General features: G+C 37.8%; 1 protein-coding gene across 5 annotated transcripts in view; it reads left to right on the top strand.

Moving 5' to 3' along the window:
• The window catches only part of MAP2K4 (mitogen-activated protein kinase kinase 4), a 115,777-nt gene that overhangs the window by 62,876 nt on the left and 27,466 nt on the right, over positions 1-25,435 (top strand). For all 5 annotated transcript variants that reach the window (XM_074320701.2, XM_074320699.2, XM_074320698.2 and 2 more), the window contains 2 exons: positions 3,856-4,030; positions 16,952-17,071. In XM_074320701.2, coding sequence (XP_074176802.1) covers positions 3,856-4,030; positions 16,952-17,071 — 295 coding nt within the window. The remainder of the gene's footprint in view (positions 1-3,855; positions 4,031-16,951; positions 17,072-25,435) is intronic.

The following is a 25,435-nucleotide window of genomic DNA, read 5'->3' as shown; positions in this document are numbered from 1 at the left end:
CAATTTATGGGTCTTGGTTATATGAAAGTCTAGTACAAAATGAAAAAGCCTCTTTTCCATTAGTGTTTGGAACCAACTGAGAGAGATGCAGGAGCCGAACAGATAGAGATTATAAGGTTCATTCTATTCTTGATCACTTTGGAAGTGTAGCTCCACATTTGAGGCCAGGATAGTTTGCTAACTCGCCCTGCCCTCAAATAATTACTTACCCACCCAGGAGTGGTAGCCCCTCTGAGGGACAGCCATAGCATCCCTCTCTAGAGGCAGGCTAGCTTTCAAGGAGAGAATTGAACTGATGTGTTCACCTTCTTCTCCCATGTTCACTGACTAGTCAGTCAGGGCTCAGGTGAGAGAACATATTCCTCTGCATGGAAAGGTGAGGCGTGCGTGGAGTGAGAGTTCCCTTAAACAACTGGGAGATGTAACCCCTAAAATCTTTGATATTTTCCAGTCATTCATATGGCATCCCTTTTAAATCTAGGAAGTATAGTCTTTTGAAAAGGAACATGAAAATAGTAGCCACATAGGACATCCACGCAGTCTATTTATAGTATTAATCTGTGAATCTGGTGGTAAATATGTCCATGAATGGATTTTTCAGATTTGATTCAAATCAGTTAATAAGGTTGGTTGACTTTTTTTCAGATTTTAATCCTTTGTGTTGATGTCTAATTCACCAAAGTTCATTTTTGTCACTAAAATTCTACTTATCTTTTTATAGAAGAAAATACTTGAATGGTAACATCAGTCTATATTTAAACAGCTTCCCTGATGTTAATATCTATCCAAAAATGCATACTGTTTGAAATACTGTATTCAAGAGATATACTATTTAATTTGGATTTGTGATCTGTAGGCCTTAAAAGATGTAAGTGTAGTGTGTATTATTTGATAGTCTAATTACAAGTCCCATTACAACAAAAAGTACTGCAACTTGTTTTCATATTAAAGATCTCTAAATCCAGAGGAGGCTGTTACTCATTTTTCTGTGGACTTTTTTTCTACTGGACTTTTTTTTTATGCAGAGGGTTTGATAGAGGGTCAGGATTATATGCCTGTCTCGGACTTGGGTTAATTTGAAACTAGGAACCTCAGTCCTTTGTTTCTTGAGTGGACCCAACAAAGTGAATGGTGGGATGTCTTGGTTAAGAATTGCCCATGTAGAGTACTTAACATACATTTTAGAAGGAATGTAAGAGTAAATATATGTTCATAGGCAGAACTTATTTACTGATAGGGCAGAAGCATTGGGAGATAACTTACAGGTTTGTGGAGTCGAGTTGAACTTTTCAGGTAAGAAATTAATAATGAAATGATTAAGAATTTCTGGTACTGTCTAGTAGAAATAACACTTAAATCTTGTTTAACAAATCTGCTTTAAGATGAAAAACTACAACAAGGATTTATTTGACCACTTGGTACAGTTGCCTCAGTAATTGACTGCTTGAGTTTAGTGGTAAAGGTTCAGGTCTGCCTTCCAGATCTAGACACTCAAGTGCTGTGTCTGTACAGTCCTTTGGAAGCCAGCATGGTTGGACTAACTCTGAAAACAATAGCTGCGAAATTGATTCAGTTTCACTGAGAAGATTGACAGCCCAATATGAAGACTCTATGAGCATGCCTTGGTGACAATCCATAGCATGCTTTTCCGTGGTTTTCATAACTCTTTTCCTGTCTAAATTGAGAAAATGGAACTCCTGTTCATCTTTTGCTTCTAATTTACATGTAAATTTAATTGCCTTTTTTCAGCTATCCTCAGCAGTAGTCTGGAACTGTATATTTTACCACGCTGTAGAGATGGTGTTTACTTGCCAATGATCATAGAACAATAGTCATTATAGTATAACTTCTTTATGTTAGAGTATTTTCTGGCTTAATTTGTTTACTTCATGTAAAAGATTACTGAGAAAATTAGTTACTAGGCTCTATGTACTTGCCTAGACCTGATTTCCATCTTAAAAAGTCTGTTCAGGCTTCACCTGACTGGCCACTTATGCCTCTGATTTCTGGGTTTCTTGTGACTTTAGATGCTACAGTATAAATAATATTGGTGAAAGTATTTGTAAACTGAATGAACTTGTATGAATGAAAGCTTATATTATGACTTATTAATGTTATGATTTGAGAATCGCATTTGGAATGCTAGTTCACTAAGTTATTTAGACAAGGCATATTAATCTTTGAGCTATAACCGTGAATCTTGGTTGTTTATTAGTATTATTATCATTATTTTTACTGGGAAGAGGTTTTATTTATTTTTATTGTGGTATAATTGGCATGCAGCATTATATTTGTTTCATGTGTATGACATATGATCGAATATTTGTGTATATTGTGACATGATCACAATAAGTCTAGTTATAACATCCATCACCACATATAGTTACAAATTTGTGTGTGTGTGATGAGAACTTTTAAGTTCTACTCTCTTAGCAACTTTCAAATATACAATACAGTGTTATTAACTATCGTCACTATGCTGTACATTATATCCCCAGGACTTATTTTATAACTGGGAAGTTTGTACCTTTTGACCAAATCTTGGTTATTATTAATACTAGTATATGTGGTTATTCTGGTGGGACAGTTTTAAAGTTCTAAATATTTTGAAATATTTAGAATTTGTAGCTGTTTTAAAAGTAACTACAAAAAACAAAAAATCTGAGAAACATTCATAAATTTTGGAGGAAGAAAAGTAAATAACCAAGCATGTAAATTGTTCTTGCTTGTGTGACCACATCAGATTTTAAAAGAGATTCCCATCATTTAATGTGAAATTGAAAAATGTAGATACTATTCAGTGGAATGTTTTTCTTTATGTATGTTGTGCTCTGTAGTTTAATATACTTCATTCCTACACATGGGGGGTGCGCGCGTGCGCGCGCGCGCGCGAGAGAGAGAGAGAGAGAGAGAGAGAGAGAGAGAGAGAGAGAGAGAGGATTGATTTTACATTTTTTTTTCATTGGATTTGCTTTTTTTTTGTTTTTACAAAGCATGGTTAGAAATTAATATATTGATCTCCAGGTTGGAATTTTGGGAATGATGTTTTCATTTAATGAAAATCTGTAATGAGTGAGCACTTTTGTCCATGAATCATTTTTTCCACCCAATTACTCTATCTATTAAATAATGGCTAAAAGTTTCGATTTTGAATAGCATATGAGTTTTCCTCTTGGAGCCAGTTGACTATTTACTAAACTATTTTCCCACGTGGGCATGGCATTAGCATGAAGAGGGCAGTGCACAAAGGTGCCAGTTCCCAAACTTTGCCAGAGTCACCTAGGGATCTATAAAAATACTGTTTTCTGCCTCCTATCCATAGATATTCTGATTTAATTGCTATGGGGTGATAGCTGGGCATCAGGATTTTAAAAATCTCCCCAGGTGATTCTAATGCGCAGCAAAGTTTGTGAACAGCCAGCTGTACTGACTGAGCACCTGGGATAGTTAATGTTGGGTAAGGTAGGATAAGAGCTTTTCGGAAGTGAGGTCTGTAGCTCCTGGGATTCTGCATTTGATAATGAATGCAGTTTGCAGAGTTTGACAAAGATCTTATATTTGGAAATGAGAACTGGGCTGCAGAATTTCTTTCTTCAAGAAGTGGGAATTTGTTTTATAAATCCCATTAAAGCTATGTTTATTGATTACCTAAATTTAACGCTTTATCAATTAATTCAATTTGTAAAAAAAAACTAACAAGACAATGCAAGCAAAAGAACTCCCCAAACCTGGAAGTCAGACTGTTTTAGTAAATGTGAAAAAACAAATTTCCAACACATTAATCAGTGCTAGCTAAAAGAAAAAAGTCAAAACCTATTTAAAATGTGGAAAAATTGCTTCCCAATATTTTAACAGAGAGAGACTGAGAACACACAGCATTGAATCGTCAGGAAAACTGAAGATCTCCCCTGAACAACACTGGGATTTCACTGCAGAGGACTTGAAAGACCTTGGAGAAATTGGACGAGGAGCTTATGGTTCTGTCAACAAAATGGTCCACAAACCAAGTGGGCAAATAATGGCAGTTAAAGTAGGTGATGCCCGTAATTATTTTTGGCTCTTTAATTCATTAGGTGCAATTTCTTGGTGCAGTAATACCACTATTGTTCTGTTCTTACTTTTGTGGTAATTGTGGGTGTTTTTAAAATTGTGTCTCCGAATGCTTGCAGAGTGTTCTGTAAGAGGCTGCCTTGTTGGTGGTGCGTTTTCTGCCTCTCTGGAAACACGAGTGTATGAAGTGTGCATGTTCGCTGCACTTCCAGCATGATGCATTAACGTGTTTTAAACTTCAGGCCCTTCCACTGCCAAGGTGAGCTCAGGCCGGGCGGCTGCACCCCTGGGAGCAGGGCAGTGCTGCACTGAGCCAGGCGGGAGCTGGAAGAGGAGGCAGCGCACTGGGTTGGGCAAGGTGCGGGGCTAGGGCTAACAGCAGTCTTACTGACGGTTTCCCGGAAACCACGCACATGCTGTTGCCACTAACCTCAACCTTACTCGGTCCTGACCGGCTCGGCTTCTGTTTGTTTATTTCATCTGCACTCAGTACTGCCCTGTTCCCTGGTTTGAAAGTTGTATTGAAATGCATACCTTCTGATAATGCTGTCACATTCTGTCCTTATCGTGTCATGTCACTTAATATGTTCATTAAAAAAAAAAAATTAAGAATGGTCAGAAATGGAGATTGGCCCATAGACTGTACCTGGCAGGCTTATGTTGGTACCTGTAATGAATGGATGGTTTCCATCTAACTCTTACTGGACTGGGCCCATGTAATTGTAATTTGTTCAGATGTTTAATGAATATTTGCTCTGTGTATGCTATTTTAAGAAAATTGACAATTGGGTTGGGGGGCAATTTAAAGAGAAAAAGAAGAAAAACAAGATATGGCCATACTCTCATGGAACTTAAAATTCTTATGACAGTAAATAATGCCCCAGTTTGCGAGACCTGAGAATGGGTTTGCAGACCGTCTAAGCTCATCATCAGCCTGTTAATCCCCTATTTTGAGAGTTTCTCAAAGTGGCTTGATGAGAGGAGGAGCCTCAGTTTCTTACTTGATTTTTGGGAGTGGATTTGTATCTTATTAATATAAAAGGCTACCTGTGTTGGAGTTTATTGTGAGCAAAATGTTGCTATTTTAGCCTCCTTCATTGTTGATCATTTTTCTTTGCTGGGTCACATAAAACTAAATGAGTAATTAATGGCAGGAAAAAAAATTTTGTGATTTTTCTCCATGGGCTCTTAATTTTGTTTTTGGTGATATTCTTTTACAATGTGATTAGAACTATCCACTTTCTTCTCAGGAAGATGCATACATATACAGAATTTTGCATATAACCGTATACCTCTAATAATGAAAAGGCTAAGACCTCTGCTCTGGATTTATGTTGAAATAAAATATTTTTCTTGGAATGTGAAATGATTTCTCTATTTTTATTTTGTGCCACTGCAGTGTAAGTGAAAGCAAAGCCATCTTATTTAGGCCTTTCTGGATGAATTCTGCATTGCCCTATTACCTGTGCATGACGTCCCCTTTTACTTGGCTGGGCCTTAAGGGAAATCTATCCTATTTAACTACAGTTCTAAACTTTCCTCCCCGATACTAGGGAAAGTGCTTTTCAGTGGTCGTGTCCTGCTTTTTTCAGTCTATGCTATGTGTGCTTCACTGTGTTTACGAACATCATGATCTGGTTAGTAATCTGGATTGACTTTAGCTATACTTAATAGGCTTTCTTAAAGGTAAATAAAGAAGGTAGTTCATTTTTATTTTAACATTTTTTTAATTTGATAACATTTGAAACTGTGTAATGCTTAGTCAAGTTTCGAAGGAATTTAAGAGTGAAAAATAGGAAATTGTTGTCTGCCATTTGTAATCTGACCTTATTTTGAGAGCCCCTGTTGGAATGCTATTAAAAATCCCAACTCTTAGGTATACTAAGGCAGTCATGGGACCAACAGACTGCTGATAGTCACATCTGTACCCAGCTTTATCACCTTGAATTCTTGAGCAAGCGTGATAGTTCAGCATGGGGAGGGTTATAATATAGCATATTAATCAATGTATCGATGGAGGTACCATTAGATTCCATGACTTCATATAACACTGGAAGAGTGTTTTCGCATTAATGTACATTAAAATATGATACCAATTTGGTGACTGATATATGCCATCTGCTACAAATTTTAAAATATATTTATTGTTGGTCTCTGGAAAAACTTAGTTTTTCATCACACCTGAGTGAGTTTGTTCCCTCATTACTTAGGCACACAGTCCAGATTGACAAGTAGAAATACATAGAGGCAATGTGTGATTAAGCAGTTAGATTTGATATTTTACATGAAAAAAGAGAATTACTGAGCACCACTGTATTTAGCTCTGAGATTAGGACTGGAGATTTAAATGAACTATGAGGCAGTGATTCACTCCTGTGAGTTTCCCATTGCTGTTGGTGAAATGCGAAATACACTTGAAGTAGCTCTGTCCTACCGTTTTAATATGCACTTGGGACTGTAGAAGGATTACTTATTGGATAGCAATTTTATCCTGGAAATTATCCTTAAGATTTACTTGCAGTATTGGTATAAAAATGAACTGTGGAATTAGCCTGATTTTTAAAAATTAGTATTATTCCTCATTTTCAGTTTTGAAGGAGCCCTTTCCCAAGTTTATTTTGCCATGTATAAGAAATGTTTGAAAAGATGACTTCTTAGATACCAGAAAAAGTGACCTCTAAGACTTCATCTAAAAATCAGTTACAATATAATAAATCCGATTTGGCATAATAACATTGTAAGAGTTGTACTTACAATAATTTTTTGACCTGTGGCCTGAGGACAGTCCCCAAGCTGCCCGTGAGGTTGGTCTTTGTTAGGACCAAAGAAACGGGAAATTTGAGCTCGTCAGTTTTAATTGCATCCCCCCGAGGAAGTGGGCCTTACTCTTCTGTGAGTGGGAGCAATACTACTAGTTTGTCTAACTCCGCTGAATGACTGAGCCAGAAGGCTGCAGAGGGCAAAGCCATTGTTACCACAGGGTCTTTTAAAGCTCAGGAAGGACAACTTTCAACTCTGTCTAGGTACTCCAGGCTTTGATCGGCATCCTCTGCAGATAACATTTATTTAATACCCCATTTTGCGTGATGTTGGGATAACCCCTAAATGAAAAAAATTAGACATGCACAGTCCCTGTCCTCGAAGAGTAAAGTGGATGTCTGGTTAGCTCTCTGGCAGGGTTCGTCGTGATGGGGAAGAGCCAGGATTCAGAGCAAACGTTTGAAGAAGCAATCAGGATTAGGTTTTTGAGCTAGGGTTAGAGAAATTCAGATCTGGGAGAAAGACCCAGCAGACTTAGGCCCACAGATGATCAGAATCAGGGTGTCAACGCAAGTCCAGGGACCCAGGAGTGAAGAGTTAGGGAGAGTAGGCGAAGTGCCACAGCTCAGGCCGATGGGCTGGAACTGAGTGGAAGGACAAGCACATTGCTAACAGGGAGGAGTGACTGAGCCTTCGGGACCTGACAGTGTGTCCTCACCTGGCCCTGCCTGCAGCGGAAATCCTGCTGCTACACTACCAGCTTCCTTGTTGTTTTCTAACTGACTCGTGTCCAGATTGATTTCTTGAATGTATGCATTCCCTGTTCCTGTTTGTAGGCTATGGGAGAAAAAACGGGAGAGTAGAAAAGAACAAAAATGAGAGGGAGTATGAGGGAATGAAATTGCTGTTGCTAAAGATGGAAGGCAGTGGAATTGTTATCTGGAGGGTTAATGCTGGGATAATGCTGTCTGTCATCTCCTTGGAGAATGGATCTAATGTTGGACAGGTAGGTGGGGGTAGGTGTTATGTTAAGGTTGTCACCGTTGATCATTATAATGAATTTTTAGTCTTCTATTTGTGAAGTTATCTGGGAAAAACAGATGGGCTGTTGGAGGTTAGGTGCTTAGGCCATATTGAGTTAGTGATGTGACCTTGTATTTAAGGGTTTCAGGTATTTTCCCTGTCTTGGTGTTCTGTCTAACTTGTATTATTTCTTCAACACCCAATGTTTTGTCTCTACTGTTCAACCCCTCTGTTGTATTGATTTAAGTGGTCCTGATCCTGGGCTGGTAACCTGACCTCGATTCATGCATTCCTGCTTCTCCTAGGTATTTGGGTCTTGACCTCAGTGTCCTTGACCTGGGATTGAGACCTAGGTCAACCCTGAGGCCCTCTGAGAAGGACCAGAGCCCTCACTCTGACCGTGTCAGCCTCCCACAGCTCTGCCCTTCCTGAGCAGGTGGGGTTTCACCTGCTGGATATGGAGGTCTCCTTGTGCAGAGGGTACTGCCCCTCTGGGAAGGCAGGGCTCTGCATGTGTGGGTTGCTCGTTTGCCCTGCCACCGCAGGGACCTTGCCATTTCTGTCAGAAGTTTCATCAGTGAGTAATTTCGGTGGGACTGTGAGCATTATTGGAGGAGGTTCAGTTTAGTTTTTAAACATTGGTCTTGCACACTGTTCTGAAAGCACTAGAATGATATTGGGAAAGTTTCTTTCCGATGGTACAGAGTGCTTTGTTAGGCAGTTCTGCTGAGTTTCAAAAGCTAGCTAGTCTTTGATTATCCAGATCGCTGGTGGGATGCAGGAGTCGTGGCTATGTTGTTTTAAATTCAGACTGAATTCCAGTGTCTTTGTTCTCATTTGATTGGCTAGGTCATGTGGCTTAATGAGGAAATACACAATTGATTGGACCGTATGTTATTTTATGCTTTTTAATGTTTCTTAAATAGTGTAGCTGTTGCAAGTGAAAAGTGTTAAGCAGGTCACTTCCAGGAGTGGTGAGACAGGGCTGCCCAGCAGACGGCCTTGGTTTTGAACTCAGGTCCCTGTGTAGTTGGGGTCAGAACTCCTAATATACATGTTTCTTTTGCTGTTGCTCCTACTGTGTTTCCCCGAAAATAAGACCTAGCCGGACCATTAGCTCTACTGCGTCTTTTGGAGCAAAAATTAATATAAGACACGGTCTTATTTTGCTATAATATAAGACTGGGTCTTTTATAATATAATGTAATATAAGGCCGGGTCTTACATTAATTTTTGCTCCAAAAGACGCATGAGAGCTGATGGTCTGGTCTTATTTTTGGGGAAAGAGGGTAGTGGTTTTCAGAGTGTGGGTTCATTTAGTTAACAGAATTGTGTATACACCCCAATAAATAAAATAGACAAAATTAGTACTATTCTGGTCTGTGGAAGGAATAGGAGGCGGGAACACTACCTACCCATGTTAGATGTCCTTGGGGTGTGAGCTCTGAGGAGACCTTTGGGGTGCAAGTGGGACAGATTGGAAATGATTGCTGTAGGTGAACTTTAATCAACTCTTATGTGTTTCTGAACATTCTGGATATCTATCACTTGGTTAATCTGACTGAATTGTGATATAGGACTGTATCCCAGCTTATTTAGTTATTCGGAGGAAAACCTATCTTATCACACCTCACTCTAAATGAGGGTCATGTGAATTAATATTTGATATACCTTCTGCACATTTTCTGTCATTCTTTGTTGTATTATGGCCCTGCCTCTGAAATTGGTTATGCATTAGATTTCTCCTCTTACCTCACTTTATTGTCATGGGTACTGAAGTAATGATCTGTCATTTATGATCTGTAGGCCCTTAAAAATTTTAATGTGAAGATTAACATTGTGCCCTTTTCAGGGGGATGATGTAATAAAGAGGGAGAAGATGATACCACCCTTATCAAGATTTATCAAGTTTGTCCCATTAACTTTGTCCTCGGGGCAGCTCTTCCCATGATGTAATATTGCATATATTTTTGGAACTGATCTCCCAAGTTCTCTGACGATGAGTAGAAGATATGTAAAAGGAATTAATTGGGCGTCAGTATCCTCAGAAGAATGGGAGGTACTACCATTAATTAATTTGACTAAGGTACAATTGAGGGTTCACTAAATTGATTCTGAAGACTTAGATGATTTGGCAATTAAGAATTAGTATCCTTTCTTCCTGCCTTAGTAAAAGCATGTGTTGTTACAATTTAAAACAATTGATTTTACAGAGATGGTTACTCTTTGATATGAAAACTGACTTTGCATCTTGGATCAGCATTCCAAATACTTTGCTTGTTTTTCTGTTTGTTTTGGCCGATGTTGCCATCGGTTGGGCCTCATTAGTGACGGCCCTGTGAGACATCGTGGGCACTTTTGTTCGTGATCTGTTTAGAAGAGTCTAGGATGAACCTGTGCAGCAGGGAGAAGAGTCTTGCTGCATCTGTGGGATGTAGAATCTTTGCTTTGAAATTAGGGAAGTAAAAATGCCTAAGGTTCCCTGTCCCCCAGAGGAAGGTGACAGCACAATGATGGGGCTTTCCAACTCTATATGAGAACTAAATTCTGGACTTTTCTGCTGGGAAAGCAGTCTGTAAGGATCAGAATGTTGGCTAGGAGCCATGGGGGATGTGAGTGTAACCCTTGCTCTTCTATCCCCTACATGACTGATTTAGGTTGATCTGAAGTCACCCGCTGAAGGTGGGCGATGGACTCCCCTGTGGGCTTATTCACAGACGCTAACCTTAGGAGGGGTGTGGAGCAAGGAATGCTTAATGAACAAGGCTGCGTTTATGCGGAGTAGTATTGGTGTTTTTACATCCCGGGAGCTGGACACATTTTCAAAGTATTATAGCTATATAAATGAAAATAATCCTTATTCTTTTCATCTTTTGATTTTAAATGAAAGACTGTCGAACATTCACTGTATCACTTTTTATTTTCCATAAAGAAGAGTTCCACCTAAGATCCCATGTGATACGTTTGCTCATATACCAGTTCTAGGATTTTCACATGGGTGCTATTTATCAGCTTCCACTTGGTACACACGGTCAACACAGGGAGCTTTTGATTTCAGTCTTGTCTTGTGAGTGGTTATTCTGGCATCATATCATTTTAACAAGACGTTTGGCTATTATGTACTTGAAATATGGGATGCAAATACTTTCGGTAACCTTTGATGACGATAGGTGCGTACGTAGAAGATTGAGCCACAGTCATTGACATAGGAGTTTTAGTGACTTGCAAGTGATAGCAGATCCCACACAGCTTTGCTGAAGAGTAAATACCTCCTGGTGATCTGATTTGGGTTGGTGGTAAATTGAAAATAACACTGCATTGCTAATGGCCAAAATACTAATCGCTTGCAGTATTTTATTCCATGTCAAATTGTTTTAATCAATGACTAGAATAATCTTTAAAGTCATACACTGTTTTCCTCCACAGTTATTGAATCCATCACCTTGCTGAGTTTCATTGTGTCCATGCCCTAATTTCTGATCAGGGACCTCACTTTTGCATATTCACACCTTATTCCTAACATACTCTAAGCAGCTAGAGATAAACACGTGCAGCAGGGATATGAGTCACCTGCCTTACTGTTATTACCTGTTACACTGCCCTCTGAACCCTCAGCTGAGCCCTGTGGAAACTTGACAAGGATTTGTCATGTGAGAATTTAGAGACATTATCTGCCAGGGATGGTGGTCATGCCGTTCCACATTAGTTTCCCCATTTAATTCTGTTCCCCACATGCCATTCCGCCCTCCCCCCCCCCATGTATTTTCTTCATTTCAAAACAAAAACAAACAAAAAAGAAGTATGAGAATTAATAGACATTTTGTAAGTACATTTGACTGTGTTGCTATTTTCAACTCTTTGTCTTTTCTAAAATTGGTTCCTGGATTGTGCAGTTTTTGATTATTGATTCGTATGTTTTCAGATGACTTGTATCTTTTTTGCCTGGATGCTCAAATCCTTGGAACTAACATGTGCCGTACACACTGTGGAACTACTGTTTTTAATCAACACAATATATGACTTGTCATCAATCTTTCTTTATGCCGAGTCTTTCAAGTATATGATGACCTATTTCCCCTTCACTAAGCAGGAATGCGATCAAGTGACCCAAAGGCCTTCTCTGCCCACATATTGTTCAAGAGGTGGAGCTTGGCATGTGCCTTCCCTTCCCTTAGTGCTTGAGCTGGTAGGAAGAAAAACTCTGGGTTGTTGGTGAGTCAGGAGTTGTCACATCAGGACACAGGCAGACACAGACTGGTGTCATTTCAGGGGAAGCCTGGGTGCTGTGGTGTGTGCCTGGCCTCTAGCAACTAAGTATCTGAGAACTCTGACACGGAGATGTAAGGGTTAACTGAATCAGAGTGGCAGGGACCACTACCCCAGGCGAAATGCTCCTTGGTGACCTGCTTCTGTGGACCTGCCTATGGGCCTTCCTTACTTTGCTTCCTCTCCAACTCCTCCCGTAGCCATTGCGTTGTCAGCCTTTCTCTTTGCTACAGTTGAGCCGTCCTAGCCTTCCCCCTAATAGCAACTAGGTGATCATTATACTCTTTCCTTTTCTCCCTCTCCTTACCTCTCCTGACCCATGAAAATAAATTTAGGGGAGGAAGAGAAACAAACATAGAAACAAACAAAATGACACGAATACAGTTCGAATATCGCAGAAAGAAGAGGTCAGATCAGTTTCTGTGAAACTGGCTACTGCCTGTTTCCACCTATGCTCTTTGCTTCTCTCTCTGCCTTTCCTGCCACCAGTCCTTCACTGAATTTAGTTTTCATAGTTCCCCCATTCCTTTCCCATTATAACCATGTGTCTTAATCTACTCGAAGGTTCTTTATACTTAGTGAAGTTAGTTTTGTCCTTAGCCATTCATTCCTGATGACTACCAACACATTGCGTGTTGGGAGGTCAGGTTGGCAGGGTCTGGGGATAAGGCAGCAGAATCTTGTCAGTGTGAAGACCCAAGTGTAAAGTCAGAGGACAGCCAGACCCACGCCACAGTTAAATAGTTGGTCAGTGTCAGTTCTTTTAGTGTATGTGCTGCCGAAGCAAGCACATTGGTCAGCATCAGTAAAGGAGTACTTATACTTTATATTTAAGTTGTTAAAAATTGAGGTATTCCAAATAAGGCCAAATATAAGCTACCAGCATTTAAATTTACCACTGACTTCTAGGTGCTGCGTTGCACAGAAAGAAGGGAAGCAAGCTTTCAAAAACTTCTTGGTGTTCCTATATGATGGGGACTATTTTCCAAGTGCTGTGTTTTGTGCACGACGTAGGCGAGGACGATTTCTAACGTAAATTTTTAAGCGTGCCCTATGGTGCTTGTTAACTTTCTCTCACTGCAGCTTAAGGCATGTGCAATTCCTCAGTAACTGATTTTGTGGCTGCTCTAGCCAATGGCATGAGTTGGACTGGCTGTTTTAGAAAAGGGAAGCTCCTTGGAATTGTTTTTAATTGGACAAGAACCATGTATAACACTAATAGTTATAAAACCAATGAGAACTGGGAATTTAATTTATCCTTTTCCCTGTGTCTCTAAGTGACTCTTATTTGAAGTCATTTTGGCTGACCTGTAGCTACAGGCTGTTTTTATTGGCATTTATCTGCTTTTAAAACTTAATTATGAGTATAAAACAACCTTGAATACAGATTTGGACAATAATTAAGAAAACCTTTTTATGCTTCAAGTGTATAAATTTCTTCCCTATGGAAACTACTTATATTTGTAGGGTAGTAATCCTTGTTTTGATTTTAAGTGTTTTCTCTACAGTATATTCCAAAAGAAGTAAAATTTACAATAATTTGAAAATACTTCATTATTGGAAAAGTGACGTGGATTGATTTTCAAAGAGTATAGTTTAGTTTGTCCCAAGAGCTTGTATGTAATTACTTAGGTTAATAAAATACTGACAAGTAAAAGAGCTCGATATCCGCATAAGAGGAAACAAGAGTGATTTTAATGAGTTCTGACATTTTGGTGAAAAGGAAACTTCTTTAAAAAGTTAAAGTCCTTGAGATAATTTTCTTAAATATTTTGTGGTCTTGTGTGGGCTTTTCATCCCCACTGTTTATGAGGAAAAAAAAAAGTTTGCTGAGGTCAAATAAACATCAGCCTTATCTAACTTTTAAATTTATGATATATATATAAATGAAAATTTCCTGTGTTGAAGGCATTTATCAATACATTTCATATTCCAATAAGAGAATTTCAAGTAGCATAATTGGCTTTACCTTTGCACTTTCATTTTCCAGTTCCTTCAACTAAGGACAGCTTTATAAAGGGAAGGGAAGTTTATTCTCATCGATGTGTTCCATTTTAAATGATTATGCTCCCTTAACATTAGAGAATCCTGGCTGTCTTTGTTTCAAATGGTAGAAATCTTTTCTACATATCCTGTTTTGATATTCCATTACAAAAACTTTCCTGGTAGTGACGTTTGGACTAAGTATTCTCTGATTTGAATCATTGATTATCATCAAGTATTCTCCAACTTAATCATGAATTGAATTATTGAATTAATATCAATTTGAAGCTACTGCTGTTGTAGGTGTATTTGTAGTTAATCTCCTTTTTGAGTCCTTCAGGCCTTTTGAATTGGTTTATTTTAGTAAGTGCTCACATGTCAAATGTTGCAATACAGCCCTAAAACTCTACCTATTGCCTGTCACGCAGACAAGATGTTCAGAGAGCATGAGGAGGTGTTGTCATCTTTTGACAAGCATCCAGGGGCAGGATCAATTTCACGTTAGGCTCTTCCGGAGCCCATGTTCTATTTTGTACTAGTGGAGGCATTAAACAGTGATTAATAGATGAATAGATTTCCCTGCCATGCTGATGATCTCAAAGGTTAGAGCTGTGCCAGGAATTCTCTCTACATTCTAATTAATAATAATCCTGTCAGGGATTGAGTATTAGATATTAATCAGATGTTGGGACTTAAGATAGGCCTCCAGTTCATGTCATAACGTGTATCCTTTCTGTAGCTACGCAGTGTTTTTAGAAATTAGGAGTCAGGAATTGATAACTATTGAGATTTTGACTATAATATGCTTTCCAATAGTTGAAAATAATAAACATTTGTACAAATGTTAAATTTAGAAAGCCATATAACCAGTTTAGGGAAAGAAAAAATAAACTAGCAAAGGGCATCTTTTAAAATAATGTTTTGTAAGTGTGCGTGCTTCTATATTTACACTTGCAAATATATCCATACAAGTAAAAATAGAAAAAAATGTTTTTAAATCTTTTAATAGTGAGAATTCTTTGGTAGGGAGCAATCTTCCCCAACCAGAGGGTCATTTGCTTTTTCATCCCTGTTTGTCTCTAATTACCACGTCTTTGTTTTTTGAATTTAGATATATGGAATTATTAAGTCTTAAAAAATAATTGTTTCCCAAATTAGTATTTTCACAGCTACACTTTTAAAGTTATATTTTAAAAACAGGAATAAATGTAATAAAATTTTTACAAAAATTATCAATGCCATATTTTGAAGAAATACAAATTATATCTCTGGGCTATTTTGACTTTTTAAAAATATCATTTTTGAGCAAACATGCTGATGTTGATTTAAAAGCAAGACTATTAATCCCTAAACTATGAAAATATAGAAATGAGAGAGAGAAGGAAAATTTTCTTAAATTTAAAAGTTCTGGTCTAATCTTGTTTTTATTTTTCATTGTTATTTTTTTTCTTGTTAATCTGGGAAGTATTCAATGTAAATGTTATAAATAATTAGTGGACATAAGTTAAATGCCAGTTCATATATTTTGTTTGAAGTACTGTAGCTGTAGGCTATATATACATTTTAAGTAGCAAAAATAAATTTGTATTTGGAATATACAGAATTCCTCATTTAGTGTGGAAAATAAAAATGAGAGAACCTGCTTCTGTTCCGTATCCAACTGCTTATTGTCGTGTGACGTGTATACGTCTTTTGTAACTCTCTGTGCCTCTGGCTTCTCTTCTGTAAAATGTGCTCAAGAGCGTAATTGACTGCTTTCATCCCTTTCAAGAACATTGAGATCAGATACCTTGAAGTCTTTGGAAGACAAAATGCCACCTTTTGTATTTTTTGGTACTAACTTGCCTTGTAAGTATGTGCTGTGTATTGTATACAGTGGCACGGTGTGACTTTGCAAAACTTTTTTTATGAAAACAGAAGTTGTCTGCATGTCTTGATGTTAAACTACAACTTCATGTGCATAACTTCATGATTAATGTTTTACAATTTCTGAACTTGACTCTGTCCTGTCTGTCTAGTGCAGTGGGAACTGTCCCTCTGACCATCTCCATGACTGTACAGTTCCTGGGCAGGAGGTGGGAGTACTAATCTTTTGTGGCAGTCTTTTAGGATTGTGCAGAGAAGTTGTACAGGTGGGTTAGGCGTCTATTCCAGGTCTGCAGTGTGCAGAGGAGTCCTCATCAGCTTAGGAATAGACAAACAGCCCTCTGATTTCCTTATTTTTAGGTTTTCGTCAACATGCTGCCCTGCATTCTGACGCATGCCTGGGTTGGAGTCAGCTAGAATGTTTTGTTTTTTACCATACAGAGTGTGGCGAAGGGGGAGAATTCCAGCCTAGGGTTTGGGAGACATGGGGTGTAGTCTGTGTGCTCCTCCTACGCTAGTTCTCACTTTCACCTGTTCCGAATGCGTTCTATCTCTGATCAGTATGCCAGGGGGTGAAGAGGGCCGTTGAATTCTGAAATGGTGATGAGAAGTATATGTGAAGCTACCTATGATTATTTACATGAAAACTGTTTCAAGTATAGCTCATTATGATTTTCTTTGTATTTGCATGGGGGCTTTTACCGCTCAAGAACTTCGTTGCGTAACTTCCAGTGTCAACACGGAATGCTTATGGTTAAAAAGCTCGGTGGCCTTTAAAGAATTACGAAGTGCTGTTTTGTTAAAAATAAAAAGTCCCAAGTGCTATTATGTTTTTCTGTGATAAAAATTGTTCTTGTAAAGTATAAGAAAGATGATCATTTTTATGTCTGGTTACTACTTGTGAAGTTTGCTTGGAAATTTTCAGTCTTGTGTGGTAGCGGTTTTTCTCAGGTTTCTAAAGTTGTTTTATGTTTTTATGACATCTTTTGTCATTCTTTTCCAGAGAATTCGGTCAACTGTGGATGAAAAAGAACAAAAACAACTTCTTATGGATTTGGATGTAGTAATGCGGAGTAGTGATTGCCCATACATTGTTCAGTTTTATGGTGCACTCTTCAGAGAGGTAGGAATCAATTATTCGGGTTTTAGCTGAGGGATGAATATCTACTTGGAATAAATAAGAGGATGGCAGGATTAGATTCTGATCTTCAGTTAAATGCCATTCATCAGTAGTAAATTAACTTCTCAATTTTTTAGTATATAGCCATGATAATCTTTACATTAATTTCTACCACTCATTGTTCTTTTGGTTAAGGGGTGACTAATACTTTTTTTTTTAGTGGTTGTCATTTGTGAATCCCATATTTCCTTCATTTATAAATGTTTTCTGTTCGTTAAGTACCTGACAAATCAGCTGACTTCTGAATGTTAGCCTTTTTGCTGTAGGTTTAGAGCTGCCTCTTTTAGCCTTGAGCTCCTTCAATGCACCCCACCCACTTTATTAAAACTTTTATTCATTTCTGTTATCAAATGTGTCTACATTTAATGTAAGCATTTATTCATACCCACCAACAATCTTCAATAAAGCCACCAGACATGGAAATTAAAGTAGAGTAGAATTTTATCTAATTCTGTTACCCAAATTTTTATACAGAAACTACAATTCTAATTCCTTGGTCTCATAGTCTTGTTTCTTCTTTTGGCTTTTGGTTATTCTCTATCCTGATGTGGGTATCACTTCTGCCTCCAGCTGTAACCCACTTCCTCATTTCCAGTCATCCCACTGCCTACTGCAGAGAAGTAAGCTAGGGCCAAGGAGTAAAGCTGGAGCCATAAATGAGTCAAATACTTTATGGTGTCCTGGACGTTCGTCATACACTTGTTATAGTTAAGTGACTAGGACTTGAACTGAACTCTTAAGCATTTTAAGTACTCTCAAAAAAATACCATTCTCATTTTGAAAATGTTAGCTGGTGGGGTTGTTATGAACTGGTAAGAAAAAACCTCTCCCACACCTCTCTCCATTTTGGGACTGAGTCACATAGGGTATGTAGCGTTGGGGTTTTTGTTGTAGTTGTTGAAACTTGAAATATGCTATGTTGTAAGATAGGACTGAATGTAACACTGAACAGAAGAAATGTATGAAACCTTATTATGTATGAATGTATGTATAAATGTATGAAACCTTAGAGGTTAGTCATTTAATTCTCCACTGAATCCTGGAATTTTTATTTATGTATTTATCTGTGTTCTTAATAGGTAACTAGTAACTAGAAGCTTTCTATTTCATGATAGAGTCCATTTAACCACTGTTAATTCTAGACTCATGTAGCTTCTGTTTACTTTTGTCCTTTGTATGACTTGAATATTCATTTTTATGGCCAGATACATTGAATTTTGTTCACTTGCGTCACCATTTCACATCAGTATTACGTTGTATCCGTATACAGTCATGTATTCAGGTACATAACTGTATCCTGGACCTAAGTAATACATAATGTTATTCCTTTAGTAAGATCATGAATCTGGAACTTTCTTCATGTTGCACAAGAATCTTGCCATCTCCTCTCCCCTCTTTTCCCCCAAACCATGAATTTATTCTTTTAACCCTTAAATCCTCTGGCTACTTTACTCTCAAATCCTATACAGAACAATAGTTCTGCAATTTAGGGATTGGACTAGATTTTCTCTCCTAATTCGATTCCACAGTCAGCTTTTCCAGTGCTGTATTCACTATCATTATAGATTCCCACTGGCTTCATCTTAACTCTGTTTAATCTCCATATTGCTCGAATGCGCCAATTTATTTCTCATGTTCATTGATTTAATCATTCATTTACGCAACATTTAAATATACAGCCCCGAGCTAGATAGCATGGAAGTCTGATTTTATGAAAAGAAGGCAAAGTAAGTGATACTGATGATTCAAAAGTTACTAGAAACAAAACAGAAGCTTGGAATAGTATCTGAATAGTATTCTTTTATATAAAATATAATTTATTTTTTAAACAGTATGATTTTTTTGAGTATAAGGTGCAAGCTTAGGAATGATACAGTTAAGTTGTATAAATCACAAAATGCCTAGACAGAATGAACTTGAACCTCCCCACCAAATCTTAGAATGGAAGAAATAATAGGAACTTTCTGAATAATAAAAAATGAAGTTTTAGAAGCAGAAAGTTCACCTTTAAAGAGTGCATAGTCAAAGTGTGTTTCCTAAAGTTCATAGGTTAAAAATATTAAACAGAAAAAAGTTTAAAGAACCACTTTTCTTTCAAGATTGATGAAATAAAATGAGTTTTTTTTTCATGACATGACCTTTGGTTCCAATAATAGACACAGAATTCTGGATTTATGATAGGAAAGAATGGAAGTGAATGTACACAGTCAGGACTTTTTACCTTAACCACCACTATGAGAGAGACAAATGCTTTTAATTCCTGTCACCGAGAGAAACCCTCCAGAGTGTTTCATTTCACATAATTTATATGACCACAAGACATCAGGTTTTGGTCTGGTTCAATCAGTCATCAATCAAGGGGCTCATGAGATGTTATTTTCCTTCTTGCAGAAACTGTGTCGAGATTAATCTTGCCGAAGAGTAATTTTGAGTTCTATAACTTTATTCAGACTAGTGAATAAATATTATTTAATACTGAAGTTGGGAACTAATTTGTTACCATTGTCTCCAACCACGTATACTTCTTTCTAGGATGGACCTAAATTCAAAACTCCCAAAGTACAACTTGGATTTGACCTAGATAAGTTACTTAGACACCTAAGTGCAAAGGTTTCTAGCTTCATTTTCAGACTTTGTAGACAGGGAAAAAAAAGAGTTTGGTAGTATTGAACAATAAAAGTAACTTTTAGCCTATAGCTTATTTAAAGTCCTTTACCTACCATTTATCTTATCAATACTGAAACCTAGAATCACTTAAAAATGTCTTTTAACATGTAAATTTTCATAATTTAATAGCAAGGAAGCCCTTATTTCAAATATCTTGAGGCTGGAGAAATTCTAGTGTAGGCAATACTATTCTGAGTAACTTGCGATTACAGATTATATAAAAGGCAGTGGCAATAGCTGCAATAGTCATCTCCTCCTTTTCTATCCCTCCTTCAACTTGTGTTCTTCTTTCCCTTTCCTTCACCCTTGCGAGTTTTAAGTACAGCTTTATGGAGGTAAAGTTGACACATAACAAACTGCACATATTTAAAGTATACAGTGTGATATGTTTGAACAAATGTATACACCTGTAGAATGATCACCGTAATCAGGAGAAGGAACGTCTCTGTCACTCAGAAGCTCCCTCGTGCCCCGTGGGTAATGCACACGTCCTCACTGCTATTGCCATCCTCAGGCAGCAACCGACTGGCCGTCTGCCACTGTTTGCATTTTCCAGAAAGTTATGTAAATGGAATCATACAGTGTATAACCCTTTTTAAAAATACTCTGTTACTCAGCATACTTATTTTGCAATTCGTGTTGTGGCGTGTATCAGCACTGTGTTCCTTGTGACAGCTGAGCAGTGTTAGCAATGTTCCATCGTGTGGACATGCCACTGTTTGTTTACCCATTCACCTGCTGATGGGCATTTGGGTTGTTTCCAGTTTCTACCTATTACAAATAAAGCCTCTATGAGCATTGCTGTACAAGTCTGAGTGGACACATGCTTTCATTTCCCTCGGGTACACACCTGGGAGTGGAGTGCCTGGATCATATGGTAGGTGTATGTTTAACTTTTCAAAAAATGGCCAAACTCGTTCTCACAGTGCAATTGACTCTTGAACAACACAGGGGTTAGGGGCGCTGACCCCTGCGCAGGCGAAAATCCACATATAACTTTTGACTCCCTCAAAACTTAATTACAGCTGTCCCTCAGTATCTGCAGGGCATTGCTTCCAGGACCCCTGCCAATACCCATATCCTCAGCTGCATAAGTTCCTTATATAAAATAGCATAGGACAATGTCATATTTTTCTCCACAGTGGTTATACTAATTTATACGAGGTGTGATCAAAAGCTACAGTGAATGTTTAAATTAAAAATTTTTTTTTATTGCAGTAAAAGACACATTGCCATTAATCCCCCTCAGAATACTCCCTTTGGCTCCGAACACACTTTCCCATCGTTCTTGCCACTTTCTAAAGCAGTTCTGGAAGTCCTCTTTCCTGAGTGTCATTAGTTGCGCTGTCATGGCTGCCTCAAGGTTCTGAATCATTTTGACTTTGGGGAAGAGCCAGAAGTCTCACTGTGCCAGATCCAGTGAATAAGGTGGATGAGGACACACCGTGATGTTTTTATTTGACAGAAATTGCTGTACCAGAAGTGATGTGTGACACAGAGCCTTTACGTTGTGATCACAAAATATGGTGAATGCTGCTGCTGAGTGCCATCCAACAGAAAGACAGGGATCTTCAATATGGGAAGCGGCACGTTGAACCTTAGTAACAGTGTGTGACAAGTTTCAACTTGTTCGGTGCAGTCAGTCAGGTGTGAGCTATGGCTGAGAGAAGGTGTGTTTTAAAGTGTGCCATAAATCATTCTCCATCGTGACAACGCTCTGTATCACACATCATTCTGGTATATGGCAATTTCTGTCAAATAAAAACATTAGTGTGTCCTCATCCACCTTATTCACTGGATCTGGCACCATGCAACTTCTGGCTCTTCCTCAAAGTCAAAATGACCATGAAAGGTAAACATTTTGAATCAATTCAGGACATCGAGGCAGCCACGACAGCGCAATTAAAGACACTCATGAAAGAGGACTTTCAGAACAGCTTCAGAAAGTGCAAAAACAATGGGACAAGTGTGTTCAAAGCGAGGAGGAGTATTTTGAGGGGGATTAATGGCAATGTGTCTTTTACCGTAATACATTTTTTAAAATTTAAACATTTACTGTATTGTTTGATCACATCTTGTATTCCTACTAGTAAGAATGAGAATTTCTGTATCAGAAATTGTATTTCAGGCATCAGTAATGGAGACTGTTAGTGGCTTACTTAGTTTGTGGTTTCCATTGTTGAGGTTGCCTCATGGTCCAAGTTGGCCCATAGAGTTCAGCTACCATGTCCCCACAAAGTAAGAGAAGAGGAGAGAATTAAAAGCGCTGTCCTGGAATCATCAACCAACTGACTGTTTGTGTTGACATCTCATTGGCTGCCCTTCTCTACCTGGCAGACTGGGAAATGTAGTTTTAGTGGGGTACATTGTATACAACAAAGGTGTGCGTGCGTGTGTGTGTGTGTGTGTGTGTGTGTGTGTGTATTTTGAGTGCCATATGCATTTATTGTCACTGATCTCATTGCTATCATTTAGGATTATTAAATGTTTCATTTTTGGCAATCAGGAGGGGTTGAAGTGGTATCTCACTTTTAAAATTACCTTTCTGTAATTACTGGTGAGGTACAGAATTTTTCACTTGTGTGTCAGGTTTTCTTTTCTGTGAATTGCCTATTCATATACCTTTGCCATTTTTCTATTACGTTTTGTCTTTTCCTAATTAATTTAGCATATCCTTTATTATTCAGGATACTGATCCTTTGTCTCTTTACACCCAAATAGATATTTTTATGTTATTTTTGAACTTTTGGTATGGTGTCCTTTATCATACAGAAATATTCATTGTAATGGAGTTAACAGATCTTATCGTTTGTGATTTATTTTTTTCATGTATGTTTTTGGGAAGAAATTTTTTCCTACCCTGAAGTCAGGAAGAGCTCTTACAAAAAGTTTTAAACTTTTGCTTTTCAAAACATGTATTTGGGAGTTTTTGTATTTTTATTTGTGAATGATTTGATGGAGTAATCTAATTTAACTTTTTTCTGTATGGAAGACCACTGGTCTTGGCGGCATTCATTGAGTATGCCATCCTTTTGCCACCATTTGCTTTGCTGTATCCATCATACACCAAATTTCCGTATGTGTCTGGGCCTCTGAATCGGTTCCATTGGTATATTTATCCCACCCCATCAATACCCCCATCTTTTACTGTGATAGCTTTATAAAGTCTTTGTCTAGTAGATGAGTCTTCCTTCTTTAAAATTGTATGTTATTCTTGGCTATACTTTTCTATATGTTTTAGGATCAGCTTGTACCGTGTTTCCCTGAAAATAAGACCTAGCCGGACAATCAGCTCTAATGCGTCTTTTGGAGCAAAAATTAATATAAGATCTGGTCTTATATTATGTCATGTCATGTCATATCATATATCATATCATATCATTATCATATCATATAAAGTAAGACCCGGTCTTACTTTACTATTAATTTTTGCTCCAAAAGATGCATTAAAGCTGATTGTCCGGCTAGGTCTTATTTTTGGGAAAAAACGGTATAGGGGCACGATAATTCTGATTAGAATCTAATTAACTCAGGTTAATTTGGAGGGATTTGGCATCTTTGTGATCTTAAGTCTTCACATTCATAAACATGCTTTGCCTCTCTTTTTGGTCAGGTTGTTATGCCTTTTAGTAACATTTTACACTTGTTTTCATATATATTTTGCCTCTTCCTAAGTGCTTTGCAGTTTTTCTTCCTGTTGTGAGTGGTGTCTTTTTAAACACTTTATTTTCTAGTTGGTTAGTGTTGATATATAAATAAGTTATTAGTTTTATCTGGATCTTGTCTCTAGGATCCCTTATCTTGATCTTACTAGTTCAGTTTTCATTATCCTCTAGCTCTTCTTTCAGTAAATCCGTATTCAGTAATTTCTCCTTTCGTATTTCAGTCATGTGGTCCTTCCATCTCTTGCTTGAACATGAGAATAATGTTGCTGTCATTTTTTTTTGAGGCAGCGCGGACCAGTCCTTTTTTTTTTTTTTTCCCCCGTGCAGCTCATTGCTATTGTCTATTCTCAGTTATGGCCAAAAGTGACTGCCAGAAGAAATAAGTTTACAGTAGGTTATGTGCCTTGGAAACTACAAAGGTTTCCCTCTCTGGTGCCAATTGCTCTTTCATACCTCCTCTTCTCATCCTCAGTTCTCAGGTTACTTCTTCCCTTTTTATTTCCCCTGTTCCAGTGTCCTTCTTTTTTTCTTTTTCTTTTTGGTTGCTTTCCTATTTTTCCATCCTTCCTTCATTTTCTTAACTATAGTTTTTAGCACCTGACAGACACTTTATTTGTGCTTTACATATGTTAACTCATTTGATGTTTATCATACTCCATTGAGGATGATGGGGCAATCCATTGCACAAATGAGGAGTTGAGGGGGCTCAAGCTTATATAAGTAGCAAGTGGGAGAGCCTGGATAGTAAGTCTGGTCTTTCAAACTCTTACAACACTGTTTCCACTCTGCTGTACTACTGAAGTTCAATTCCCTCCTTAATATTCTTCTGAGTAGCTAAGTGTGCTATTTTTTTCTACAATAAAAAATTGTAGTAAATCTATTGAGATGGTATCTTTAGATTAAAATAAATTCAAGTGTGTGTTTTGGGTGAAGGGTGTTACTCAGTCTTTTCTGAGAGTCATTCGGCAAGAGCACTCAAAAGAAAAAGCGACATAGAGAAGAAAGATTTGAAGAAATGTACATAAGTGAAAGTTCACTGTGTCACATGTACTTTACAAACAAGTGTTCCCTGAAGCCACAAAGTCCATGAATCCTCTCGCAGGTGGTCCTTTTGTTAGAGTCTATTGCTCATCTCTGTGCTCATCACCACATGTGCTTTCTCTACTTAGAAGTTAACATCCTTGCATTGTGAGTGTTGATAGGAGAAAGGAGTTAAGTAAACTGAATTCTGTTCGTGGCTCTATCACTAATTAGCAGTGTTGTTCTGGGCAAGCCATTGTGCTGTTAGGGGCATTGATGTCTCGTATAATCAATCCAGGGCAGACGTGAGGCGTTGGAGAGGAGGGGTGGAAAATCTCTGAGGATACAGCTGGACCTATAAGTTTAGTGACAGCATACAAAATTGTTGAAGGTAGTTCTTATCATCATCCTGATAGCTGTTTACACTTTCACAAGGTACTTTGTAGTCCTTGTTGATACGTGCAAATACTTTTACAGTGTTAGAATCCTTGTATCACTTATGGTCTGTGTTTTCTCGTGCATACTTCCCATGAACTGTATAGTTTTCAAAATAATTTAATTTTACATAATCCCTTAATAACGTACCATTTCTGCTTATTAGATAGTTCAGGGGTTACTAGTTTTGTTTCGTTTTGCTTTTCTTTTTGTAATTTATGGACTATTTGTTTAAGTTAAATTCCCATCATGACTCTATCAAAGAGTGTAAACACTTATTTCATCCTCAGATTGCCTTCAGACTGGTTTAAATCACTTCATAATACTGCCAACAATTTTTTTTAATGATTCAGCATTCAGTATAGCCAGCATTCATTCATTTAAGGGATGTTTATTGAGCCTCTGTCATGTTCTAAGGGTGATATAGATGAAAAACATAATAAATAAGTTATATTTTATATAAGATAATAAGGGTTATACAGAATACAGCAAGGTAAGAGGATGCTAAAAGGGGGACAAC

The sequence above is a fragment of the Rhinolophus sinicus genome, chromosome 12 (assembly GCF_057876585.1).
Source record: "Rhinolophus sinicus isolate RSI-liver-muscle chromosome 12, RSI-T2T, whole genome shotgun sequence".
Lineage (NCBI taxonomy): Eukaryota > Metazoa > Chordata > Mammalia > Chiroptera > Rhinolophidae > Rhinolophus > Rhinolophus sinicus.
Note: the sequence above shows the minus strand (reverse complement) of the source record. Positions and strands in the feature narration are given on the sequence as shown.